This window comes from Protopterus annectens, chromosome 3.part1, assembly GCF_019279795.1.
Source record: "Protopterus annectens isolate FY-2018-M chromosome 3.part1, PAN1.0, whole genome shotgun sequence".
Classification (NCBI taxonomy): domain Eukaryota; kingdom Metazoa; phylum Chordata; order Ceratodontiformes; family Protopteridae; genus Protopterus; species Protopterus annectens.
The window spans coordinates 1,762,619,186-1,762,643,896 of NC_056732.1; the positions used below are offsets into that span (position 1 = coordinate 1,762,619,186).

General features: G+C 35.9%; 1 protein-coding gene across 1 annotated transcript in view; it reads right to left on the bottom strand.

The window, feature by feature from the left end:
* LOC122798663 (neurofilament medium polypeptide-like) overlaps positions 1-24,711 on the bottom strand; it is a 199,790-nt gene that overhangs the window by 69,607 nt on the left and 105,472 nt on the right. The window contains exon 6 of the mRNA XM_044067749.1: positions 4,023-4,081. Coding sequence (XP_043923684.1) covers positions 4,023-4,081 — 59 coding nt within the window. The remainder of the gene's footprint in view (positions 1-4,022; positions 4,082-24,711) is intronic.

Genomic DNA, 24,711 nt, shown 5'->3' on the forward strand with positions numbered 1-24,711 from the left:
TTAGGGGTTATAATTTAAATAATTTAGAAAAAGTAGCCATTGAAATTTGAGTAAAGAGAAGTGATCAGTTCGGACACATATTAATCAAAGAGATGAGTAAAATCAAGGTTGTTAATGATAGTTTAGAACAAGAACCAGCAAAAAACTCAAATTTTATATCTCGATGCAACACTGATATGTCAGTTGATAGTCAAAAAATTATTGATATTATCAATAATAATTGGAAAATCATTATTGGGAAAATTGACCTATCCAGTGTAGTTGGGAGTCACCCTTCATTTGTATTAAAAAAATATATTTGTATCAAACTATTACTGCAGAGTGATAAAAATTCTTCCACCCATTTCCCACAAACGTTTGGGGACTTTCAAGTGTGGTGGGTGCACTGCATGTAGGTTTGTATATGATTTACCATATATTTCATTGGGACATTTACCATACACCATCAAAGATCCTGGGTGGTTCAATTGTTACCAACTTCAGACAGGAACCACCACACAAAAAGTCACAAAACAAGTTCCTTTTATTTAGCGCTTTTTGTTGGTATGTAGCCACTGACTTCATCAGAATAAATACCAGTTGCATTGAAACATTTTTATAGGCAATCAAAAACAAAAATAAATCACATAATACATTCCCTCAATAGCAAATCAACCAATAACCCAATCCTAACCACCATTTAAAATTCTAAAATACTAATATTAATTAAAAATTACAACCAAAAAATGTATGTATGTATGTATATAAAAAAACCCATCAAATAATGTAGGAACGCAGTTTTAAATAACTATTGATACTAATACTATCATTTAAACCAGGTGGAACTTGGGCATTTAACTTTATCTGCGAACAAAGTTCCCTAAACTCAAGCATTTCTGCCCAAGGTCCACCACGGACATCTTTCTTTACACCTTCCGCTATTGCAAACTTAAAACTGTGAGAGGGACATTTCACTAAATGCCTATAAAGAGCATTATTTGTATTCATGTTTTTAATGTCCCTTGTGTGTTCATAAATTATTTCTTTAATTTTTCTCTGCGTTTTCCCTATATAAAATCAGTGACAATCAGAACATACTGCAGCATAAACAACACCTGCAGAATTGGAGGTGAAGAATCCATTAAGTCTAATAGAAATGTGATTAATATTAATTTTCTCAGAACACAAAACAGAAGGACATTATAAACAAAATCCACAGCGCCCGGCACTTAGCTTTTTATTACCCAAATAACTTCCATCACTAAATTCTAAGATGTTTTTAATGGAAGAACCTCCTAAAAACTATCCGTGGTTTAGGTCCTAACTTAGTGAACAAATCTTCCTGTCCACAGAAAATCTGCCAATTCTTACTTAAAATGTAATACATACTTTGATTGTCAGTAGAAAATTTGGTGACAAAATAGCAGTTGTAATTATTAATTTGTGTATTAGTACTAGTGAAAGAGCTAACATCTTGTGCTAAATGTTCAACAGAGCAGTTTAACAGGGGACTAATGTCACCATTCATTCTCTTATTAACCACCTCACTTTTTTTTCTATAAGGGCCAAGGGATATTCCCTTGATCTAAACATATTTAGGAGAATGTCACATTGTATTAGAAATTCCCTATCACTGGTTACCATTTGTGCAGTTCTAACAATATGACCCTTCACTATGCCCTTCTTAATATAATGAAAGTGCAACAAACTGTTGCAATATGTAGGTTTTCTATAAATATTACTTTGATATTGCCTCAAAACAAAATATTTTTTAATTTCCACATCTAAGTAATTAATAACCATATCACTATACTGTGTAAATTTAAAACAAAAGGTGGTATTGTTAATGTAAAACAAAAATTTGTAAATTTCTAAGTAATCACCTTTCCACACAAAAAAACAAATCATCCAAATATTGTAAATAAAGGTCCCGTTGACTTATAAAAGGGAAATTAAAAAGAAATTTCCTTCCCCACATTAACATAAAAATATTCGCAAAAATTGGGGTGCAAACAGCCCCCATAGCAACACTTGTTTTTTGGACAAAACATCATCCCTCGAAAAACACATAGTTGTTCTTTAAGATGTTCTCCAGAAAACATGGTAATACATCTACTTGTGCATTACTAAATTTATGGGTATTGAATAAATATTCTTGAAACCATACTATTCCCAAATTGTGGAGAATTACATTAAATAATTTCACCACATTCATTGTGAGAAAAACAACATTGTCAGAAAATTCTAGACCGTTAAGCTTTTTCAAAAAATGCCAAGAATCAATACAAATGTGTTGCTCACTTTTCAAAATATCCTTCAATAAAGTGTCAATATATTTCCCTAAAACATGGGTCTTAGAGCCACGTGCACTGACGATACATCTCATAGGTTCTGGTTCTTGTTTTAGTGGTTCAATTGTTGTTCAAGAGCTGTTATTTATATTGGCATGTGCTCCAGGTGTTCAGACTTCTATGTTGGAATGACCACAAGAAGCTTTGCAAAAAGAATCAAAGGGCACATTTATACCACTCAAATCAAAGACAATAAAATGCATTATTTAGACAAATAGGCATGTGTACGAATTAGAAAAAGTTTTATTTGAGGTGTTGGAGCAGGTCCCATTTGATCTGAGAGGTGGTAATTATACAAATCAAATTAAGAAGAAAAGCACATAATGGTAGATCAAACTGGAGGCTGATAAATTTCCAGGGTTGATTGAGATTATCGATATTAAGTGCGTTTTAAGCGATTGTTGGCTGACTATTATTAAATGAATGGTTAAAACATTTTTAACAAATTGATAGAATGTTGATGATTGGTTAAGCTTTGTCTTTTTAGTTGTATATAAACAATTGATTTTATGTATGGATGTATTTCTGCTGAAGTTTTTACGAAAGTAGTTATTAAATGTACTACACTAAGCTGTTTTACAAGGCTGGTCATTCAGTGTGACTTCAGTAGTTATTGTTTTATTCAGGTCTTTGCACAAAAGTGATAATTAGCAATGTTTTGCTGAGGGCCTAGACAAAACAAGCAAAGTAAATAGAAATCTTTGTGGGGAATCTGCTTACCACAAAAAGACAATTATTAATTTTCTTGAATATAACAAGAAAATATATCCCCATCTGCATAGTTATCTGAATGTCTGGAATTCAGGTGATGCAAGTCAAATGATGAACTGACAATACAAAGTAACAGCAGTGTTGAAAATCAGACTATATGGAAAGAAAGAACTGAATATGACATTGTGTGACTCGCGTTATATACCCCGATATCTGGAAATCAGTCCACAAGTGACTATTTGATGGTGAGGAGACTCTGGTAATCATGCCAGCTATGGCCTTCTGCAAGGTAGGAACATACAAGAATCAGTCCTGTTACATGGACAGTAATAAACATAGTCCAAGGCTGCAGGTATTTTCCAGCTGCAAAGTACAGCTCAAAGAAATAAGTAAATCTGGAGTCAGGGGAGGTCCAAGTCCCTAGTATTTCATTTTGTTTGTTTGTTTATTTGCATTTTTACTTTAGCTGATAGTATAGGATTGTCTTGTCTGAATTAGTTCTAGTGAAAATTTGGCAGATAATTAGCAATATACCCATTTGCTCTGTATATTGAAATGTTATCATGTGCTACATCAATTAATACATGATTCGTAAAATCAACATATCCTATTCAGTGCTACTTGAAAATCTTCACTAGCTTTTAAGCATTGAAAAGCAAACCTTTTCTTAATTCTGGCTTATGTTTTCAACTTACTGAAAACTACTAAAATGTTATAATAAATAAATTAATTAATTAATTAAATACATACATACATACATACATACATACATGCATACATAAATGCATAAATAAACATTTTAAGAAGCACAAAATGTAAAATAATGCAATGCATTATATTGTCCCTTTCTTTCCATCAATATCAGCCTCTTTTAGTTCTGTAATGTGCACCATGTGATATATTTTCTGGTTGTACAAACCATTTTGTCTAACTTGAAGTGCAACCATTGAAGTGTAAGTGCTTTATAAACCATTTTCCTACCTTAGGCACAAGTGGTAGTTCATCACCATCATCTTCTGTGTCAGAACAACTATCATTACCTGTTAAAACATAATGATAATAACAGTGGTAAAGTTACATCAGAGCATGCACTTAATATCTACTTTTTATGACTGGTACTCATAAATTTTACATCTTAAAATATACTGTAAGTTGACAAATAATGCTCCACAGAGTAAGAAATGTGAAATATAGTTCAGATGAAATTTGATTGGTCTGGTGTTAGGAAGTATACATACAGGGTCTATATTACATCACCGAATGCTTAAAAAAGTGAATGGTGATTAATCAACCCTATGTAAGTGAAAGCTTACAATGTCGAACTGTCAGAACAGCAATTTTTTTCCAAGGGAAAAAAATCGCGTTTCCAACAAAGAAAAAATATATATATATAAAAAGAAAGAAAAAAGAACACTTTAAAACATTACATTAAGTGGGGGGCTTCACCCCCCCCCTGATGTAGAGGGCTACACCACCCACACCCTTCCTACTTAAATATACCAACTTTGAGACCACACTACAGTGCCAAAAATGGCAAAGTAACGAAGCGGCCAAGCAAACTCTTTCCCAGGGAAAAAATTTGCTTAAAAGCCACTTCGATGTTTTGCCTTTTTAGTCTTGTATGTTCGACCAAGACGCATTTGACAGAATGCATCTTCGGTCATGTAATAAGAACCCTACATACATACATACATACATACATACATACATACATATGAAACTTTATGACATGCACAGAACGGATTAATAATCTACTGCAATACATTTGTTTTCACTATAACATTCAAATAATTATGTCAGCTCATTACCTGCAGTTGTATTTTAGAAACATCAGCTTAATTTAGTACATTTAATATAGTGCAGAGAATAGAAAGACAGAATGAATATGTGAAGGATGGTGTCGTTTGGTCCATGGAACCATTCTTTCTGCTTATAGTCCTAGTCAGGGTCATTATGCAGTTTGATACAGCTCAGTCTCCGTATGTCTTTCTATATACTATATAGAGCTCTAACTATTTTTTATTTCATAAGTAAAATAATTAAAAAAATGAAATCTTTATTTTTGTGCAAAGCAAAACTTTTCTTATCTCTCTAACACTGATACCTCACTTCTGGGAAAAAAAATGTAGTTTATATACATTTATCTATCTAGGTTTACTATCAAAATGTGGAAAATCAAAACATTTTTCTACAAAGTGATCAACTCATGTATCCAAATTTCATAACAGTAAATTAGCAAAATGTTGGAAATGGTAACCATGGAACCGACATTCAAACAACGGAAGTTCCAATGTTGAAAGTATGTGTTACCGGTAGTGCTTTTTGCAGGGAGGCAAGAGCATATTATATATACCAACTCTGAGATGTCACTACAGTGAGGACAAGAGAACATTTCCCAGTCTGCACTGTACCATGATCTCAATTCACAATGTTGACTGCTATTAGTGAATATGTACTCACGTTCACTAGTATGAAATAGTATATTTTCAGTTCGACATTACAGACACTGGTAGAACACATATTCAACCGATCCATTTTTGTCAAACTGCATTTCCACATTTTGATAGTAAACCATCTATATATATATATATATATATATATATATATATATATATATATATATATATATATATAAACCACAAGACAGAGAACCAGTGCCAAAAGTAAACTAGTAAAACAACAAGAGGCACTACCAGAAGGGTTCCACCAATGACGAGTTTCAGCAAAATAAGTTAGAAGGCTTTATTCCATAAAACACAATGCTCCACAGCACAAAAAACATGTGTGCTGTGTAGCTTTGTGTTTTACTGAATAAAGCCTTCTAATTCATTTTGGTGCAACTCTGTCATTTGTGGGAAACTTCTGGCAGTGCCTCTTGTTGTTTATCTATCGATCTATATATATATATATATATATATATATATATATATATATATATATATATGTTTAAAAAATACATGCTCAAATAAGCAAATCAAAGCACAAAGCAAAATCATTCCAATAAAAGTAATTTCTTGCAAAGGAAAAGTAGCCCCTCTGTACTTTCCAAATGGGGCTGCACACCCCTCACCCCCACTTCTGAGGAAAGGATGTACTTCCTATCCCTGGTATTATAGCATCAGTTGTTTATTATCATCATCTATATAATACCTCTCTCTTTTTTCTAGGTTTAACTATCTATCTACCAAGTAATGCTTCACACTCCTTCCTCAGTTTTATTTATTCCTAACAGCTACACTCTAACCCTCCTTACCCATGTCATAAGAGTCATATCTATGTCTGCTTATGAGATAAATTGCATGTGAACTGTTTGCATGCTGAAAGTTTTATACTAGGAATTTAATATTATGCATAATGTCACCATAGAGGAAATACTTGTTTTATCTTCGTATATTATCATTACAGAACAGTTTGTACCTAGATGTCTCAAGAACTATCTGTGTGACATATCTTTGTAAAAAAAAAAACTTGTTTTGTAATGAATGTTTTAAATGTAAGAGCTGGAGGTTTTCTTCCTGGGCATCCACTGAAAATGTACTTTGGCCAGTCTGACTTTTCTGGGCAAAAAAGACAAATACATAAATATGGTGATATGCTGCCAGTGTTGACCTTCTGTTCTGCTGACTACTTAGAGTACGCAGAACAGGTGTCAACCAAACATGGATGTAAAAATGTAATGGGACCCATGCTTATTTATTTATTATGTATTTATTTATTAGCATTTATTTACTGAGAAAGCTAAACTGGACCTAGAATACCGATTTTTAGCAGAAGGCTGGGGAGAAAATCTCCACATATATAAACATGCAATTTATTTGAAACAGCTAAAACATTTAAAGTTCACAATCAAGAATACATAATGAATTGCATTCCACAGAGACTTTCAAACAACAGTAGTAATAATTCATGAGGAAGTTTGTTGGGGAACATGTATAAGTATAATATCTTAATCAAGACTAAGACAAGAAATGCAGATTCAAAAATGCAGTTATAAGCAGAGGAGAAGAAGGACGAGGAAGGCAGGTAAGAGATTAGCCAGGTGTGGAACAAGACCAGAGCCAGGTGTGGGATAGCAGTTCCTTTAGAATGTTTGGATGCTTGGGTTGTATCTAATGTGTAGTCAGAAGGAATTCCAGTTTTTTACAGCAGTGTGAGAGTAGGGTTAGTGTTTCAGTGATTTATACGGTTTGTTGATGGAGATGAAATGTTTGTTATTAGAGCAAATAGGTCTGTTACAGTGGAAGTAAGTGAACATTTTGTTGAGGGCAGGACAAGTAGATGGTATATACATTGTTATGTATTGTAATTATCAAAAGGTAGGTGAGGTGATAATGGAGTTCAAGCCGCTTTAATGAGTGGATGGCAGTACAGTGGTGGTTGAAGTGTATTGAACTAGTAGCAAACTTTGCAGTTTTATTATAAAAAAATTAGTGTAGTTAGGATGATTGTACAGATCAAAGCTCCAGTGAAGAAAGGAGATATGCAGTTGGGAGGGTGGTTTTCGTGGTTGAATTTCATGGTAGAGCATGCTAATTGTTTTTTTGACATAATTTGATATTACTTTGTAAGTAAAAAATCAAATCTGAGACTGTAATCAGTTTTTATTCCTGGAAGTTTTATATAGAGAACTACTTCCATTTTTGGTGTTATTTAATGAAAAGATGTTAAAGCTCTATTTGTTATTACAGTGTTTTATGGTGAGACAAAATGAAAAGCTTAATTTTTTGGTGTTATGAAGTAGTTGGGCACTACAAAACTAGGTCTGAATTGAGGTGAATGATTCTTGATTTACTTGAAGGAGATGTGACAGATTATTAGAACAGCATAAGTATATAATTATCTGCATATTGGATGAGAGGGGATTGCAGTAGGTGGTGTGGAGGTTATTGATAAAAATACTGAAAAGTAGGGATCCGAAGATGGAACCTTGTGGTACTCAAGTATTGTTAGGGATGTAAGAGGTTAAAGAGCCTTGCCATTTTACTACCTGTGTCTATCTGCTAAATAGTTACGGAGATAATTTAAGATAGCTCTTACAATTATGAGAGTTCATGTCAAAAACTTTAGACAAGTAGAGGAATTGTATGAAGATTATCTTCCAGTGTCTCCTGCTCTGTTTATGATGTCCATGAAGAATAGTAGCACAGAAGTTGTACAATGACCCGGTCTGAAGCCATGATTAATGCAGTTAATTGTGTAGGACATATTTGAGAAACTTGGTATGGATGCATTTTTCTTTTAGCTTAAGATGTGTACCAGTATTGCTATTGGGTGGAAGTTAGTAACTTCAGTTGAAGGACTGTCTTTGTGGCTAGAGATGATATAAACCTTTTTCCATATGGAGGGAACATGGTATTTAAGAATGGATCTATTGATGAGAATAATAACTGGGTAGGCTATTGCATGAGTAGCTGGTGTAAGATATTCTGGGGAAGGTTGTCAACTATAGCAGAAGACAGTTTATGTTTAAGAAGAATTTTGTTGTCATGGAAGTGGGAACTGTTTTGAGGGTAAAGGAGGGGGAAGAGAAAGCTTGGAAAGAGATAGGGGAAGGGGTGTGGGGGATTTGGTTGGGGTGAGTTAAAGATGGTTTGTGGAGAGATTGGAGTAGCTTGGGAGGAGGGATTGGATGAAGTTGTTGAATTTATAGTTAAGGTGAAGATGCAGTCTATAAAATAAATATTGATTGAGGTTGCACATTTTTTGAGTGAGTGAGTTGTTAGTAGAGGGATTGGTGTCTTTTTTGTCCTCATGATTATGAGAACGTGAAAAGAAGACCAACATTTTTTTTTAATTATGCTTATGGTTAGTTTGACATGAATATAATATTGTTTTTGTTGTTCTTCTTCTTTTTCTTTACTTGTTTATTGACTAAGTTACAAAGTTGCCTGAAGATTAGAAGGTGTTCAGTTGTTTTATGTTTCTGTTATTGTTTCCTGTCCTTTTAAGGTTTTTGGTTTCTTTAGAAAGTCAAGGATCATGCTTTGATTTGACTCTTTTCTTATACAGTGGGGCTACACTATTAAGTGTGTTCAGAAATACTGTGTTGAATAGGTTGATGCCTTCCTCTAGGGTTAGGATTCTTAACAGAGGTCAGTTCATAGCCAGTAATGTTTCTATAGAGGACTAACGGCTGAAATTAGAAAGTTTACATGCTGATCATGAGTTTTACTCCAGTGTGTATGCTTTTTTTTTGGTGTAGGCAGGGAGATGGCAATCAGGAAGTGTACCAGCAGAGTTATATTTACTGGGTTCAGAAATCAATATGCAGTAGAGGATGGTACCTTTGTCATGTTTATTCTTATATCTGGTGGGGATGTTATGGGCTGTGTAATACAAAATAGGTTTCTGCTGAGGAAGAGTAGTCAGGGAATAGGATTAGCCAGTTGATGTTGACATCGCCCAGATGGTTTTGTTACAGATTGTTCTATTAGTCCAGAAATATAAGTATAATGTCATCTGAGGTATCTCTAAATTAAGGAAGGTAATAAGTGTTTCTGTATTATGAAAGTTTGTGAGTGGCTTGTTGAACTGAGACCTCTCAACTGTCCCTGATTTTGGCTCAAATGTTGGCTCTGTCCCTCTTAATCCCTCCTAAAACTAATGACTTTGGAGGAAAGGTGGTGAATTACATTTAATGAATAATGACAATAATTAAGAGTTATAGACTTATTTTACTTCAGAAAGTATATATTAATTCATATGCTCTGATTCTGTCAATGTCTGAAGTTAATAGCACTAATATTTTAAAAGTGTCCCTGACTGTTCCGGATTTCTTCTGCATTTGTCCCTGATTCTCTTGAAATTTGTCCCTGATTGGTCGTTAGGAGTTAGAGTAAAGTAAAGCTATGCCTTCAGCTCTCTTTTGCAACCTATCTACTTTAAATATGTCATAGTCAGCAAGAAGAATGTCTTGTCACTTATATTTTGTTTAAGCCAGGTTTTTATGATGCCTAAGATGTCAATGACGTATTGAGATATCCCAGCATGTAGGTAAGTTTCTTTATTATATAAACTACATAGATTTACTGTGATGAGTTTAAGGTATTTTTCTGGAGTGTTAATTTTGGTGGGGGTGTATTAAATTGAGTGAGGTTTGGAGTTAGGTGTAATGGAATGGGGTGGTGAAACTCAGAGGTTTAGTGGAGATAAGGAGATTGTTGAAAGAGGTGGTGAGGATTGATGAGGATGTTAGAAGAGTTTCAGATTCAGGGTGGAGGTCACCACACTGTGAAATTTTAGAGTCTTGCAGTTTATGGGTAGAAATAAGTTTGAATTGTACAGAGCATATTTGATTTTGTAGGTGGAAGTTTAAAGTGAAGTAATTTATGTTGAAGGAGGGAGTCTGATGTTAAGGTTATTAAGACTTGGTGAAATGTCATGGTAGCTGATGCAGAGACAAAGGTATAATTATGATTAGTAGTGTGATGGATATGGGCTTAGGCATTAAAGGGGTGTGATAGGTTATGGAATGAACTAGTAGTGATGAAAGGATGGAAATCAAAGAAGGAAATAGCCTTGGTAGAGCTTAGTGCTAGGTTGATAAAAAGTAAAAAGTTTTAATAAAGAGAGTGAGTGTGTATGATTTTGTAAAGGGAGGTTTAGTAGATGCATGCACTTTGTAGTATAACATTTAAGGACTATGATAGAGAAATTTCTCTTTCCCCACTGTACAACAATCTCAAGAGTTGGTATATAGAATTAGCAGGGTGTGAAGAGCACAATCCCCCACATGGGGGGGGGGTGCATGTGTACTTTGATGTTTAGAAGAACATCTATATATATATATATATATATATATATATATATATATATATATATATATAGGTTCATATTAGATCATCAAACACTTAAAAAAAAACAATAATTAATCGACCCCATGTAAGCGAAAGCTTACAATCTCAAAAGTTCAAAACAGCGATTTTTTTTTCCAAGGAAAAACAAATCGCTGTTCCAAAAAAAAAAAAAAAACTTTAAAATACTACAGAAAGTGTGAGGCTTCACCCCCCCCACTCCACCTCCAATGTACACCCCCCCTACTTAAATATACCAACTCTGAGATCTCACTACAGTCTCGAAAACGTCAAAGTAATGGAAGTGGCCAAGCAAATTTTTTCCCAGGGGAAAGAATTTGCTTAAAAGCCGCTTCGCTATTTTGCCTTTTCGTTCTTTTCTGTTCGATCAAGATGCATTCGACAGAATGCATCTTTGATCACATAATAGGAACCCTATAGCTATATATATATATATATATATATATATATATATATATATATATATATATATATATATATATATATATATATATATACCTATATCTGGATTCACTTTAGAAGCTCGAATTCCCAAAATCTCAAACTATATATAGGTTCATAGGTTCATAGGATGATAGGCCGCCCATGTTCTCACAAAGTCAGCACCTGTTTACCCCGTCCAGCAGGGACAAAGGTGGGATCCCAGGGATGTACGTTCTGTTTCCTATCCAGTCATCCAGGTTCCTCTTAAAGAGGGCTATAAAGGTACTATGCTTGACATGGACAGGGAGTCTATTCCATAGATGGGGAGTCTTTGGGACAGAAACCTATCCCGCCAACAAGTTCTATTAATGTAACAAATGAATAATGTAAGAAATGAATCAATTCAATTCTGAAGAAGTCATTCGTAATTGTGACAAAAGTGCTAAATACATTTTATTTCCTTGCATCCAGTTCACCTTCATGCTTATTAATTTATTATTTGCTTGGTTCTACTTTATTTGTGGAAATTCTATTAATGTCACAGACCAGGTTGAGGCCTTGCATGTAGGTTACGTGAGTGGAGTTTGACTTACGGATATGCAGCAACTCCATCAAGGCTGGGTCTGAGATGACCTTGTATGCCAGACAAAGGTCATCTCTGAGCAGTCTATACAAAACTGAGTAGAGGGACAGGGCTTTTAGCCTATCAGTATAGGACAGGTGTTTGAGATGCTGGGTTTTCCTGGTCAGGAACTTCTGTGGTCTCTCTAGCTGCTGCTATATATATATATATATATATATATATATATATATATATATATATATACAGAGAGAGAGAGAGTGAGAGATGTGGTGTATGTATATATATTTATATTTATTTGTATATGGGGTGGGTGGGCAAGGTTAGCCACTCTGTGGTATGAAAAATTAGCTCTAGATGATCTGGTCACATTGACTAATGTTGGCAAAAAATGAGCATGGGTATTTGCCCGTGACAAGTGAGTTGAAGACCAGACCTACTCTGCCCTATGTAAGGCACTCATGCTAAAGGTGGTGGGGGGCCCTATTATTCAGTCAAAAACATCCTGTTTTGGGTGATGCTTTACAGCATCAGATGGGGGAAATGTGAAGAGTGAGGTATTAAGAGAAGGAATATGTTAGTAGTGTGTTTTTCATATCTAATATGCTTTCATATGAAAATAGATTCCTGAATGTTTTTCAGTATGCATCTGATGATTTGCTTTTGTCTAATTCTAGTAAGTTAGAAAAGCAAAATGATTTATTCTCTGTAGAAAGCTCTTTTTATGGAATTTGGAACTCATGCCTAATAAGGCAAAACATAAACAAGTAGTCAGGAGATTTTAGCAAAAATTAGTGATGTAGTGTTCATTTTTAATTGGTCAGTGGTTGTTCTATGATTGTTGCAATAATGTTGCTGTTAATGAAAGAAAGTATAAAAATTCAAGTATTCTCTAGGTCGGAGAGACATAACCTTGATTTTTTAGACTCCCACATACATAATATCAAAAGGAAAAAAAAGTGCCCAAAATCAAAAAACTAGTAAACACAAAAAGGCGCTTAGGAAGGACCACCCAAATTCGACTGGGTAAAAGCTAGTTTAATTTCCAAAAACAAAGCAAAAATATGCTGTTACCACAAATCCACCAATGAAAATTTTAAGATCGTAAAATAATAATACTTAAATTAAATACTTTAAACACATATAAAACTTAAACACATTACACTACAATAGATGAATACTACAAAAAATAATAAAAATATTTTAAAAAGTGTAACAAAATATATGCTATATGTAAAATGCAATAAAAATGTACTTTAAAATTCTGTATGAATACAATAAAGCCTAACATTACAGAGGCTGATTCCAATTCCTATACCACCATCTAGTGAACAAAGTTAAAAATACACTTAAAAATCTTAAAAGATACCTAATAAAAATATATAACAAATCTATAAATGTACTATAAAGCTTACAATATTTTTAATTATAGTGATTTTGAGATTATGAGGCACATTTTAATTTATTTTTCAGGGCTTAAACTTTGTTCCAAAAAAAGAAATGTAATATGAGTCAGCTCCTTATTGACATCAAGTTGGTTTTACGGAAGGTAATAGTAACCGTCATAATGTTAGTAATGAATTGAGGAAAAGGAGCGCCTTTAATCCACCCTTGTACCCCCAACTGAAGAACCTTGAAGTTATAGTTGAAAGGGAATTAAGAGATGATGTTTCATGAAATAAGCTTACACCAAACTTAACTAGGGAAGAGAGAAAGGGTTACTGGAATAAATGAGGAAAAACAAATATCTAAGGGTAATAAAACCTGATAAGCGGGTGGTACAGTGCTCATGAATTCTATTTTGTATGAGGCTAAAATGATGGAAGCTTTGGAAGATGTCAGTAAATATATAAGAGTGTCAAAAATGAGATTAATATAGCCAACAGACATAGTTACCTGTCATATGATTTACTAATTGAAGGGTTGATTGATTTAGATACATTCACATTTTTACATGATGATAAACCCCAAGTCATGTTAATTTTTGGTATTCCTAAAGTCCGTAAGAATCTGCTGGACCCTCCTTTATGACCTATTGTATCAACCAAGGGTTCTGTAACAGCCCCTTTGGTTAGATTCCTGGATGTTAAACTTAAGAAGTTGTCCATGGAAGATAGTAATGTTTTAAAGGACTTATGGGACTTTTTAAGGTGTGTTAAACAGAAGTTATATCATGATAGGATAATGTTTAGTACTATTGATATAATTGATTTATTTGGTTCTATACCCTATGAGCAGGGTCTGGAATGGTTCAAAGAGGCATTAGGAGAACCGGGGGCATTAAGACAAAACAATTTTTATACCTGTTTGGAGCTCATTGACCTTGTACTGAAAAATAATTTTATATAGTTTCAGGATGAATTTTTCCAACAGGTCAGTGGTGTAGCTTTAGGGGCAAGTTGTGCCCCCATTTATGCTAATGTTATTTTATCAGTTTGAGATGAAAAGTTTATAAGAAATTCTCAATATAAGGACTGTTGGATTATACAAGCATTTTTAGATGATATTTGTATATTTTGGGTTGAAAATTCACTTGAAAAAAAAACAAACTGAATAGAAAACAACAAATACTGGCAAAATAGATGGTTGAAATGCACAGGAGTAATATCAAAAACATAAAATTTATTCCATCTACATAAAGTGCTTCTCTTCTGAGGAAATACTCAGACTTCTTCAGATAAATTCATACATAGCCCTCCCATTAATTAAATAATACACCATCAAGTCATGTGTTAAAAACTTCCAATGAAATGGGTGTAATGATTTACAAATTACTTAAAGTACAGCCCTGCCTCTTCACACAAACACCGTTAAAATAATTTATATTAGAAAAACATTTTATATTAGAAAAATATTAATTACTACATACTTCAGAAACAGAACTCTATAAAGCATACAATTATACCTACTGTGTGCATAAGTAAATGAACTGTAAAATTAAAGTCACTTCACAAAGTAATGTTGTTAATTTATACACTTAATAGTGTTTTAATTTCTGATTCTTCTTATCTTACTAAACTTTTTAATTTTAAAAGGTAGAACAAGCCTCATTTAAGCCTGGGTGACAGTATGCATTGACCAATATTTGTCAGTACAGTTCCAGTTTGTCTAATTTTAGGGAATAGCATCCCCCTCTGATGTTTGGGGGAATTTGATCTATTACTAAATAACCAAAGGAGTGTGTATTGTATTGTTGGACATACTCGGCTAATGCATTTTCCAGTTTGCCTCTTGAAATGGCGTACTGGTGCTCATAGATCCTTTCTTTGATCTTTCATTCTATTTTCCCTATATAATATGCACAACACAGTTTGCATTGGGCCAAGTAAACTACTTTTTTTTTTGAGTTACAATGGAACCTCTTGTTGATCCTGTATTTTTTACCTCTGACATAAAATGTGTTTCCCACTTCAACAACTTTATATTGCAGACACATGCCACATTTGTACATCCCAATAGGTTTACACTCTGTCTGAATTGGATGTTCTAACAGATGTTTTGAGATTTTGGCCTCTACGAAATATGACTTTGGGGTTAGTGCCTAACTTCTGACATATAGTAGGATCACTAGTCAAAAAATTCCAATTTTTCTGTAACATGTTCAAACATATTACTAGCATCACAAGTGAATGTAATCAAGCTCATGGTAAAATTATCTGTACTATAATGTAGTAATGATATATTCATTGTTGTTACCTTATTTGTGTTTTTAAGGATAGGTACAAAAATACCTTCCTCCCTTTTTGTGGCTACTTCGATTATTAAATCTTCGACTACTGTAGTGGGGTACCCCTTCCAATAGACATGTTCTTTAAGTGTTGGCATTCGAGCATAAAATCCATATCCTCTGTTACAATTCTGGCAGCTCTTACTAACTATCCTTTTATAACTGCCCAATTTTGATGAAATGGGTGGTTGCTAGAGAAATGCAGGAAGGAATTAAAATATGTCTCCTTCCTGTGGATAGTCGCTACATATTCCCCTTTATCTCTGTCTATTTTGATGCAGACGTGCAAATAAGCCATAGTATCAGTGTCAAATTGGTATGTAAATCTCAAAAAATCTGTACTGTTGTTGAAGTATGTCACTAATTCATTTGCCGTGTTATAATCCCCTCTGACGATCATAAATATGTTGTCCAGGTATCTGGTATAAAAATAGATTTTTTGTTGTATTTCCCTATTCTGATCTGTCATGTAAAATTCCCATTTAGCCATCACAAGATTTGCAAAACTACCACCACAGGGTGATCCCATCGCTACCCCCACTCTTGAAGATAGTATTCATTGTTGAACATAATATAGTTGTTGGTCAATATAATGTCCAACAATTCCGCTACCAGTGAGATGTCAGACCCATTGGCTCCCTTTTGTTTCAGAAAAAACATTACCCACTCAATCCCTACCTGTTGGGGGATGGACGTATATAGATCTTTTACACCTACTGTTAGAATACGATACTCTCCATTAAAAGTTAGGTTGTTGATTTTCTCCAAAAAGGACCAGTAGTCCTTGCATATGTGTGGCTCTTTTTGAATATAGTTCTTCAATATATAATCTACCACTTTAGCACATTCGTAAGTAACTGGATTACGTGCGTCATCATGGGGTCTCATTGGTGAGTCAAGTGGGTTTTTTTGTATCTTTGGGACTTCGAATAAGAATGGTATTTTTGGGCTAGGAATAGTCATGTAGTTGTAAAGTTTAATGTCCACTCTGTTTTCTAAGAACAAATCTTCTAAGTACCCCTTGACCCTATTAAGGGCTGTAGTGACCTAATTAAGGGATCCTTACTCATAAGTTGCACTATCTAACATCTTCTTCACCCTATGAATATATTCCCAGTTGTCCATTATGACTAGGCCACCGCCTTTGCCCGGTTTCATATTCCTCACCTCGTATGATCTAATAATTTCCAATTCTATCTTTTCTTCTGTACTAATATTGGGTAGTGTATTATTAGACTTACTGTCTTTTAACATTTCCCTAATATCTAGTTCACAAATATTTTCAAACAAAGCAAGTATAGGATTGAGAGGGGGAGTGTATACACTGGGAATTCTCAATCTATCATTTGACACATGTTTGGAATTATCAAATGGTAACTTTAGGTTTAACTTAAGTATAAAAGATTTCATGTCCATGATGATTCTAGCAACATTAGTATGTGTTGTAGGTACAAAGGAAAGGCCTTTTGCTAATAATTCAAACAAAACAGGTTCAACATGTAATGAAGAAAAATTATATACTTTAAAGTCCCCAGTACCATTTACGAGGACCTCACAGTTTGTTTTTGCTGTTTGACTGGCTGTATTAGCTATCTTCTCCGTCTGTTGTTCTTTTGCTAATTTCTCCTGGTCTGCGCCATTCTCATCTGTCTCGGATTGTTCCTCAGAGTATTCACCACTTGAAAATTTTCTTCCTGTGTATCTTCGTCATGGTCACTAATACAGATAGTTTTTTTGAGGTATTTTAGATTTACTTCTTATAGCCATGCGGGTTTCATTACTATAATTACTACTACTGCATGCTTCCACATAGTCTTCCTGGTTCATATGTTGTGTTTCGCTTTGATTGGATGGTGTAATTTTAGATGTTTTAGTGCTCGTAGATGGTTGCCAATTCTGTGACGTCTGTGGTTGAGGGTAGGCTACCTCTTCCTGATAAGCTAACATATCACGGTCAAGTTTTTTTGTTTTATAGCCTTTAATTTAATAATGAGTTGGTCTATACTACTAAAAATATGTCTGTACTCAAAGGAGTACCTACAAAACTCCTTGCCATTTCTGATCTGTTCATTTAGTATGATAATTTCAGGTGCCAATGAATCATTCAGGACCTGATAATGTTTGGACATTATTTTCAGTAGATAAAGACTTTGTTCGTCAAAATGTCTTAATAATTCTAAGTGGAATGCTGAATGTGACTCTAGTCCTGTAGGAAATTGCCAGGACCATAAGCCTTTGGGTACTATTTCATGTCTTAAGCACTCATCAAAGTATTTATCTCCAGTTGTAGTTTCTTACTTTTTAAAAGTTTGTGATTTAATTCTTTTAGTTTGAAAACAATGTCATGTTCTGTACTGTCCCCTCTAGCCGGGTTCCTCTGTTCGTCCACATGGCCTTCCTGCTAGAAAGATATAGGGCCATTCAGCCAGTTGGTGACATCAGGGATCCCAATAAGCCCTAAGGTGACATAATTATTCATTGATGGTCCAAGTAATCCACCTACTGCATTGCATGAGGTTGTGTTTCTCATACCACTCCCACTGTGAACTGAACCAACATTTGAATTAACGTTAGAGCCATTATTACCTAGATTTACTTGATGTAAAGGTATATCCAGCTTGGCTGTCCCCATGTTGGTAGTTGCAGGACAGGGAGTTCTATTTCCTGTAAAAGGTAATGAATGTGTAAGTCCTCGAGTGGCAACTCTGGTAGTATTGTCCAATGAGCAAGCATGTAGTTGTGCATCTAGCATTTCTACATGGGCTAAAACCTGGTCAAGCCATTGAGTAAGGGCTTCAATTAAGATAGTAAAATTTATCTTTTCAGTTCATGGTTGCTGCAGTTGGGAAAATAAAGGAGGGCTACCACTTTCGTCTCTATCACTTGCCAAAGAAACAAACTGCTGAAAAATCACTTGAATGAAAAAACGACTCGACTAGAAAACAACAAATACTGGCAAAAAAGATGGTAAAAATGCACAGGAGTAATATCAGAAACGTAAAATTGATTCCATCCACATAAAGCGCTTTTCGTCTGAGGAAATACTCAGACTTCTTCAGATAAATTATTTTGGGTTGACACTGAGGATAAATTTGATGAATTCTTTAACTAAATTTTTAGCGCCACCAATTTTTTTCAGTTTACATACAACATTCACTATGAGAAGGTAATGTGAAGATAGGTGAAGGTTCCCAGCCTAGCCAGATAGAATTTTGTAGATAATTCTGTCATTTGTAAATATTAATGTAAGCCACAGGCTTGTTCTCTTAAATATGAACAAAACTGTAGTGGATGTGGAACTGCAAACATGTAACAACAGTGCACTCTGCTGTAACAAAGCTGATAAGTCAAGCATGGTGAAATTCTTTGATCTTTAAAGTCAGCTCCAAGATGTCTGGATGAAGGAATCTGTGGTATTGTTTTTAAGACCAGAGTTAATGGCTAGAATTTGCATGTATAAATGCCCTTTATTGCTCCAGTTTCTGACCAGGTGTAAATAATGTAAATGTAGTTTCTGTTAGCCTGGGAACACCAAAGAAGTGTGAAGAATCATGTCATGTGAAGCAGTTCTGTGTTATCATTTTAAAGAGAGAGAATCAGAGAGCATTAGAGCATTTGTCTTGAGAACATCCAACTCACCAGCATTGGCTTGCTCTTTATGTAAGTTTATTTTAAAACTGTGTTTTTTCTTTGATATAGCTAGGAAATAGGAAGATTAGACTAAGTGTTTTTCTGTACTGATGTCAGAACTATTCTACTGTATTATTTTATGCATTTTCCTGTGTCTGAACTCTTGACTAGCACTGTGTAGTAAGACATATTGTCTTGTGTTTTATTATTTATTATTAAATATTTTAAACCTTTCAGCTGTGGTTGTTTTGTGTAGAGATCATTTAAACTCTAAGAGTACATTGCATGTATATAGTGATACTGTACCAAGTCACTCCAAATAAGTCTTGACTGTTTGGTTGCATTTACCATTTGGATAATAATATTGCATTGATGCCTTTGCCTGTGATTGAGGAGCCATTTCAGAGGGTAGCTATGGATATTGTGAGGCCTCTGAGTACCTCAAGTTCCACATGGAAAAAGTATATCATAGTGGTCGTGGATTATGCTACACAATACCCTGAGGCAGTGGCTCTGTCCTCCATTGAGGCAGAAAAGGTGGGAAATGCTTTGGCAGAGGTTTTCAGCAGGGTAGGTTTCCCAAAATAAATACTGACTGACAGAGGTGGCAATTTCATGTCAGACCTGCTGGCTTGTCTGTGGAAGTACTGTGGTGTAAAGCACCTAAACACCACCCCTACCATCCCCAGACTAATCATCTTGTTGAGAGGTTAAACTCTACAATCAAGTGCATGCTATGGGCATTTGTAGACCAGTTTTAGAGGGAATGGGACAAATATTTGCCCTATCTGTTGCTTGCTTACAGAGAGATTATCCAGGAATCCACAGGTTTTTCACCATTTGAGTTGCTGTATGGGCATAGGGTGAGAGGACCTCTAGATTTAATTCATGATGAGTGGGAAGGTGAATGTGAACCTCACAAGGAGTCTGTTGTGGCATATGTCCTAAACCTCAGGGCAAGGCTCAGGGAACTCATGGGCTTGGCCCAGGAGAACCTGGAAGAAGCCCAACAACAGAAAAAGGTGTGGTATGACAGGAATGCTCAAGCTAGAGAGTATGCTGTAGGACAGCAGGTAATGGTTCTCATTCCTGTCAGACACAACAAGCTGCAAGCAGCTTGGGATGGACCCTACAAGGTGGCAAGTAAGATAAGTGTTGTTAACTACATGGTGGAACTTCTAGGCAGGAGGCAGGGGCACAAGTTGTACCATGTTAACATGATAAACCTTAACATGATAGGGAAGCCCTCATGCTGAGCATTTGCAGTGGATTGCAAGAGGAGTCTGAGGGAGATCTGGTGACTGATCTCCTCAGTGAGGCTCGGACTGACACCTCAGTGGAAGGGGTAGCAATGTCCCAGCAGCTATCTCCAACCCACGTTCGAGAAATCTGAGCAGTGTTACAAGAGTTTGGGGACATGTTCACTGGAAAACCAGGGTGCAGCCACTTGCTGCAGCACCAGATGGATATAAGATGCCAAAGGCCTATTAGGCAGCCCCCTTATAGGGTGCTTGAGACAGTCAAACAGAATCTGAGAGAGGAGATACAGGAGATGTTGGAACTAGGGGTGATTCAAGAGTCCAACAGTCCCTGAGGCCTCCCTAGTGGTGCTGGTGCCAAAGAAGGATGGCAGCAAAAGGTTCTGTGTGGACTACAGGAAATTAAATAATCACACAGAGTCATACGCTTACCCCATGCCTAGGACAGATGAGGTCCTACAGCAGCTGGGTGGGGCTATGTATGTTACAACAACTGGTCTTACCAAGGGTTACTGGAAGGTGCCCTTGACTCCCAGTGCTAGAGAGAGGTCAGCCTTTGTGACTCCTTTTGGCTTGTATGAGTTCACAAAGATGCCCTTTGGATTGAAAAATGCCCCAGCAACTTTCTAGATGCTGGTAGATCATATCCTAGCAGGAGCAGGAGGGTTTGCCTTTGCTAACCTAGATGATATTGCCATCTACAGCCATTCCTGGCAAGAGCACCTTCAACATGTCAGGGAGGTGCTGGGCAGACTACAGAGGGCAGGGTTGACCATTAAGCCCAGAAAATGTCAGATAGGTATGGCAGAGGTATCCTGCCTGAGACATAGAGTGGGGAGTGGTATGACCAGGCCAGAACCTGCCAAAGTGGAAGCCATTCAGGCATGACCTGCATATGTTACCAAAAAGCAGGTGATTGCATTCTTAGGGACAGTAGGGTACCACAGAAAGTTCATCCCCAGTTATAGTACCATTGCTGCTCCCCTCACAGACCTGACAAGGAAGAACAGGCCAGATAAGGTAGTTTGGACCACAGTCTGTGAGCAAGCCTTCCAGAAGCTTAATAAGCTTTGGGAGGACTCCCTGTGTTAGCCAGTCTAGATTACAGCAAATAATTTGTTGTGCAGGTGGATGCTTCAAACCATGGGGTGGGGGATGTACTTAGCCAGATTTCTTCAGAGGGAGAAGAGCACCCAGTGGTTTATCTCAGTGATAGGCTCCAACCCAGGGAGGAATGCTATGCAGCTGTAGAAAATGAATGTCTAGCCATAGTGTGGGCAATGTAGAAACTTCAGCCTTATCTGTATGGAAGAAAATTCACTGTAGTGACAGATCACAATCCCCTAACATGGTTAAACAGAGCCAGCAAGAAAAATGCCAAGTTGCTAAGATGGAACCTGGGGTTGCAAGCATATGATATCTCAGTACAGCACTGCAGCCGGATTAGCAATGCCAACACAGATGGGCTCTCAAGACAGGGAATGGGATAAGGTATACTCAGACAGACCTAACCCTCTCAAGCAATGTTTCTCAAGGGTCACTTGAGAAACAAGCTTGAGTTCTCCAGGAGGAGATGTGTGAAGATAGGTGAAGGCTGTCAGACTAGCCAGATAGAATTGTGTAGATAATTCTGTCATTTGTAAATATTAATGTAAGCCACAGGCTTGCTCTTAAATATGAAAAAAAAAAAGCTGTAGTAGATGTGGAACTGCAAAAATATAACAACAGTGCACTCTGCTGTAACAAAGCTGATAAGTCAAGCATGGTAACATTCTTTGATCTTTAAAGTCGGCTCCGAGATGTGTGCATGAAGGAATTCATGCTATTGTTTTAAGACCAGAGCTAATGGCTAGAATTTGCATGTATAAATGTCCTTTATTGCTCTGGTTTCTGACCAGGTGTAAAGAATGTAAATGTAGTTTCTGTTAGCCTGGGAACAGCAGAGAAGTGTGAAGAATGATGTCATGTGAAGCAGCTCTGTGTTATCAATTTAAAGAGAGAGAATCAGAGAGTATTATAACATTTGTCTTGAGAACATCCAACTCACCAGCACTGTCTTGGTCTATATGTAAGTTTACTTTAAAACTGTGTTTTCTCTTAGATATAGCTAGGAAATAGGAAGATTAGATTAAGTGTTTTTCTGTACTGATGTCAGAACTATTCTACTGTATTACTTTATGCATTTCCTGTGTCTGAACTCTTGACTAGCACTGTGTAGTAAGAAGTATTGTCTTGTGTTTTTATTATTTATTATTAAATATTTTTAAACCTTTCAACTGTGGCTCTTTTGTGTAGAGATAATTTAAGCTCTAAGAGTACATTGCATGTATATAGTGATACTGTACCAAGTCACTCCAAATAAATCTTGACTGGTTGCACTTACTATTTGGATAATAATATTGCACAGTACTAAATGGACACCCCTTTCATAAGGGTCTTTTAGTAGTTGATAAATATTAGTGGGTGGTGGCAGCTGGTACTACCTTTTAGACTAGGCAGAAAAGGGGCACAGCTGGAGAACCTGTGCCAGCCTTCCCCAGGAGTGTCTGTGTGGTTGTATAAACTCTTATCTCAAGGTGTGTGTATGTGTCAGTTACTTGGGCAGGGACACAAAGCACTAATTGGGCAGAGTGGGTGCTGGAGGTTTTAGCTTGCCCACTAGGCTGAGATCTGGACCCTATAGCTGTGCCACTGGGGAGTCTTATTGGGGACCTGGAGAGAAAGGGAGAAACCAGCCCCAGACTGACTGTGATCTCTGTGTGCTCTTAAGGGAAATTTTACTTTACTGTGTGTGTGTATTTATTATCCTTTCCCTATATACACACCCCTCACTGGTGTTAGTGGTGAGGATTGAGGCCCCTTGACTGCTGGGCCAGTGCATGGGTGTCACAGGTTAATTACTTGGATGTTACAATTTATAAGGACAAGGGGGTGTTTAGTTCAAAAGTATTTAGGAAAAAGACTTACTCTAATTCATACCTTTATCATATGAGTGCACACCCATATTTCCCAAAAAAAGAGTATAGTCAAGGGGCAATTTGTGGGAATTATTAGAATGACCTCGTATGACCAAGACTTTGAGTGTGAATGTGAATGTATGAAGAGTATGTTTATTGAGCAGGGTTACAACCATTAATCTAATAGATGAAGTCCGATGTGATGTAATAAGGGGTAGGTATGATAATTTTGCACCTATTCTTGGTATTGAACTTCCCACCCCTGATAGTAACAATATGAATACAGGTTCCTTGGATGACCTGTCAGTGATGGGGGATGGGTATGAGTATGCCTTTGTGATGGAGTTTAATGGAGACACTGGGATTATTAAAAATATTATGCAGGAGGAATGGGTTAAATATTTTCAGAAAAGGTTTGAGCATTAAACATCTACTGGAACACAAAAGTGTAAACCACACTAAATAGAACAAAGTGGGTACATTTAAATGTGTAGTGTGTCCGCAGTGCCCCTTTATTTGTAATGCTGAAGCTATTTTTGTAGAAGCCAGGGATAGATTTATAGTTAGTAGAACCTATAGTAGATGTGATTCTAGTGGACTTGTATATATTGCTACATGTGACAAATGTACAGCATTTTATATCAGAAAGATGGAAAGAAGGCTTAGAAGAAGAATTTATGAGCACACGTATGATATATGTAATAAAAATCAGAGAACTGCTTTATTTAAACATATCGTCATTTATCCCTCAGCTAGACTTTTATTTTGTTGTCTTAGAGGAAATACCAATTGACATTAGGTGGGGTTTGTGGGAGACTAAGATCAAATACAGAGAGGTTTATTGGCAAATAGTTTTTTGAGCTAATAAACCACCTGGTTTGAGTAATACTGTCTCTCTTGCCCATGTTCTAAAATTAAGAGCAGCTAGATTATAATTTTGGAATAGTCAGTTGTAGTGATGTGCATTTATAGATTTGTTATACACTTTTTATTAGGTATCTCTGTTTGACATCTATTTCTCAGAGGTCCAGGCAAAGACAAAAGACCTGTGGCTGACCAAGTTTGCAGATGACTGTAAATTGGGGGCTGTCATAGACTCCCCAAATGATGTTAACATACTGCAAGAGGGTCTCACAGCAAGAAATGAGTGGTGCCAAAGGCATGGCCTGAAGTTAAATGCAAAAAATGTATTATCATATCATTCATTAAAAACACAGCCCCTAATGATTACCACATTAATAGTGATCCCCTAGCACACAACCTGTGGTGAGACACCTGGG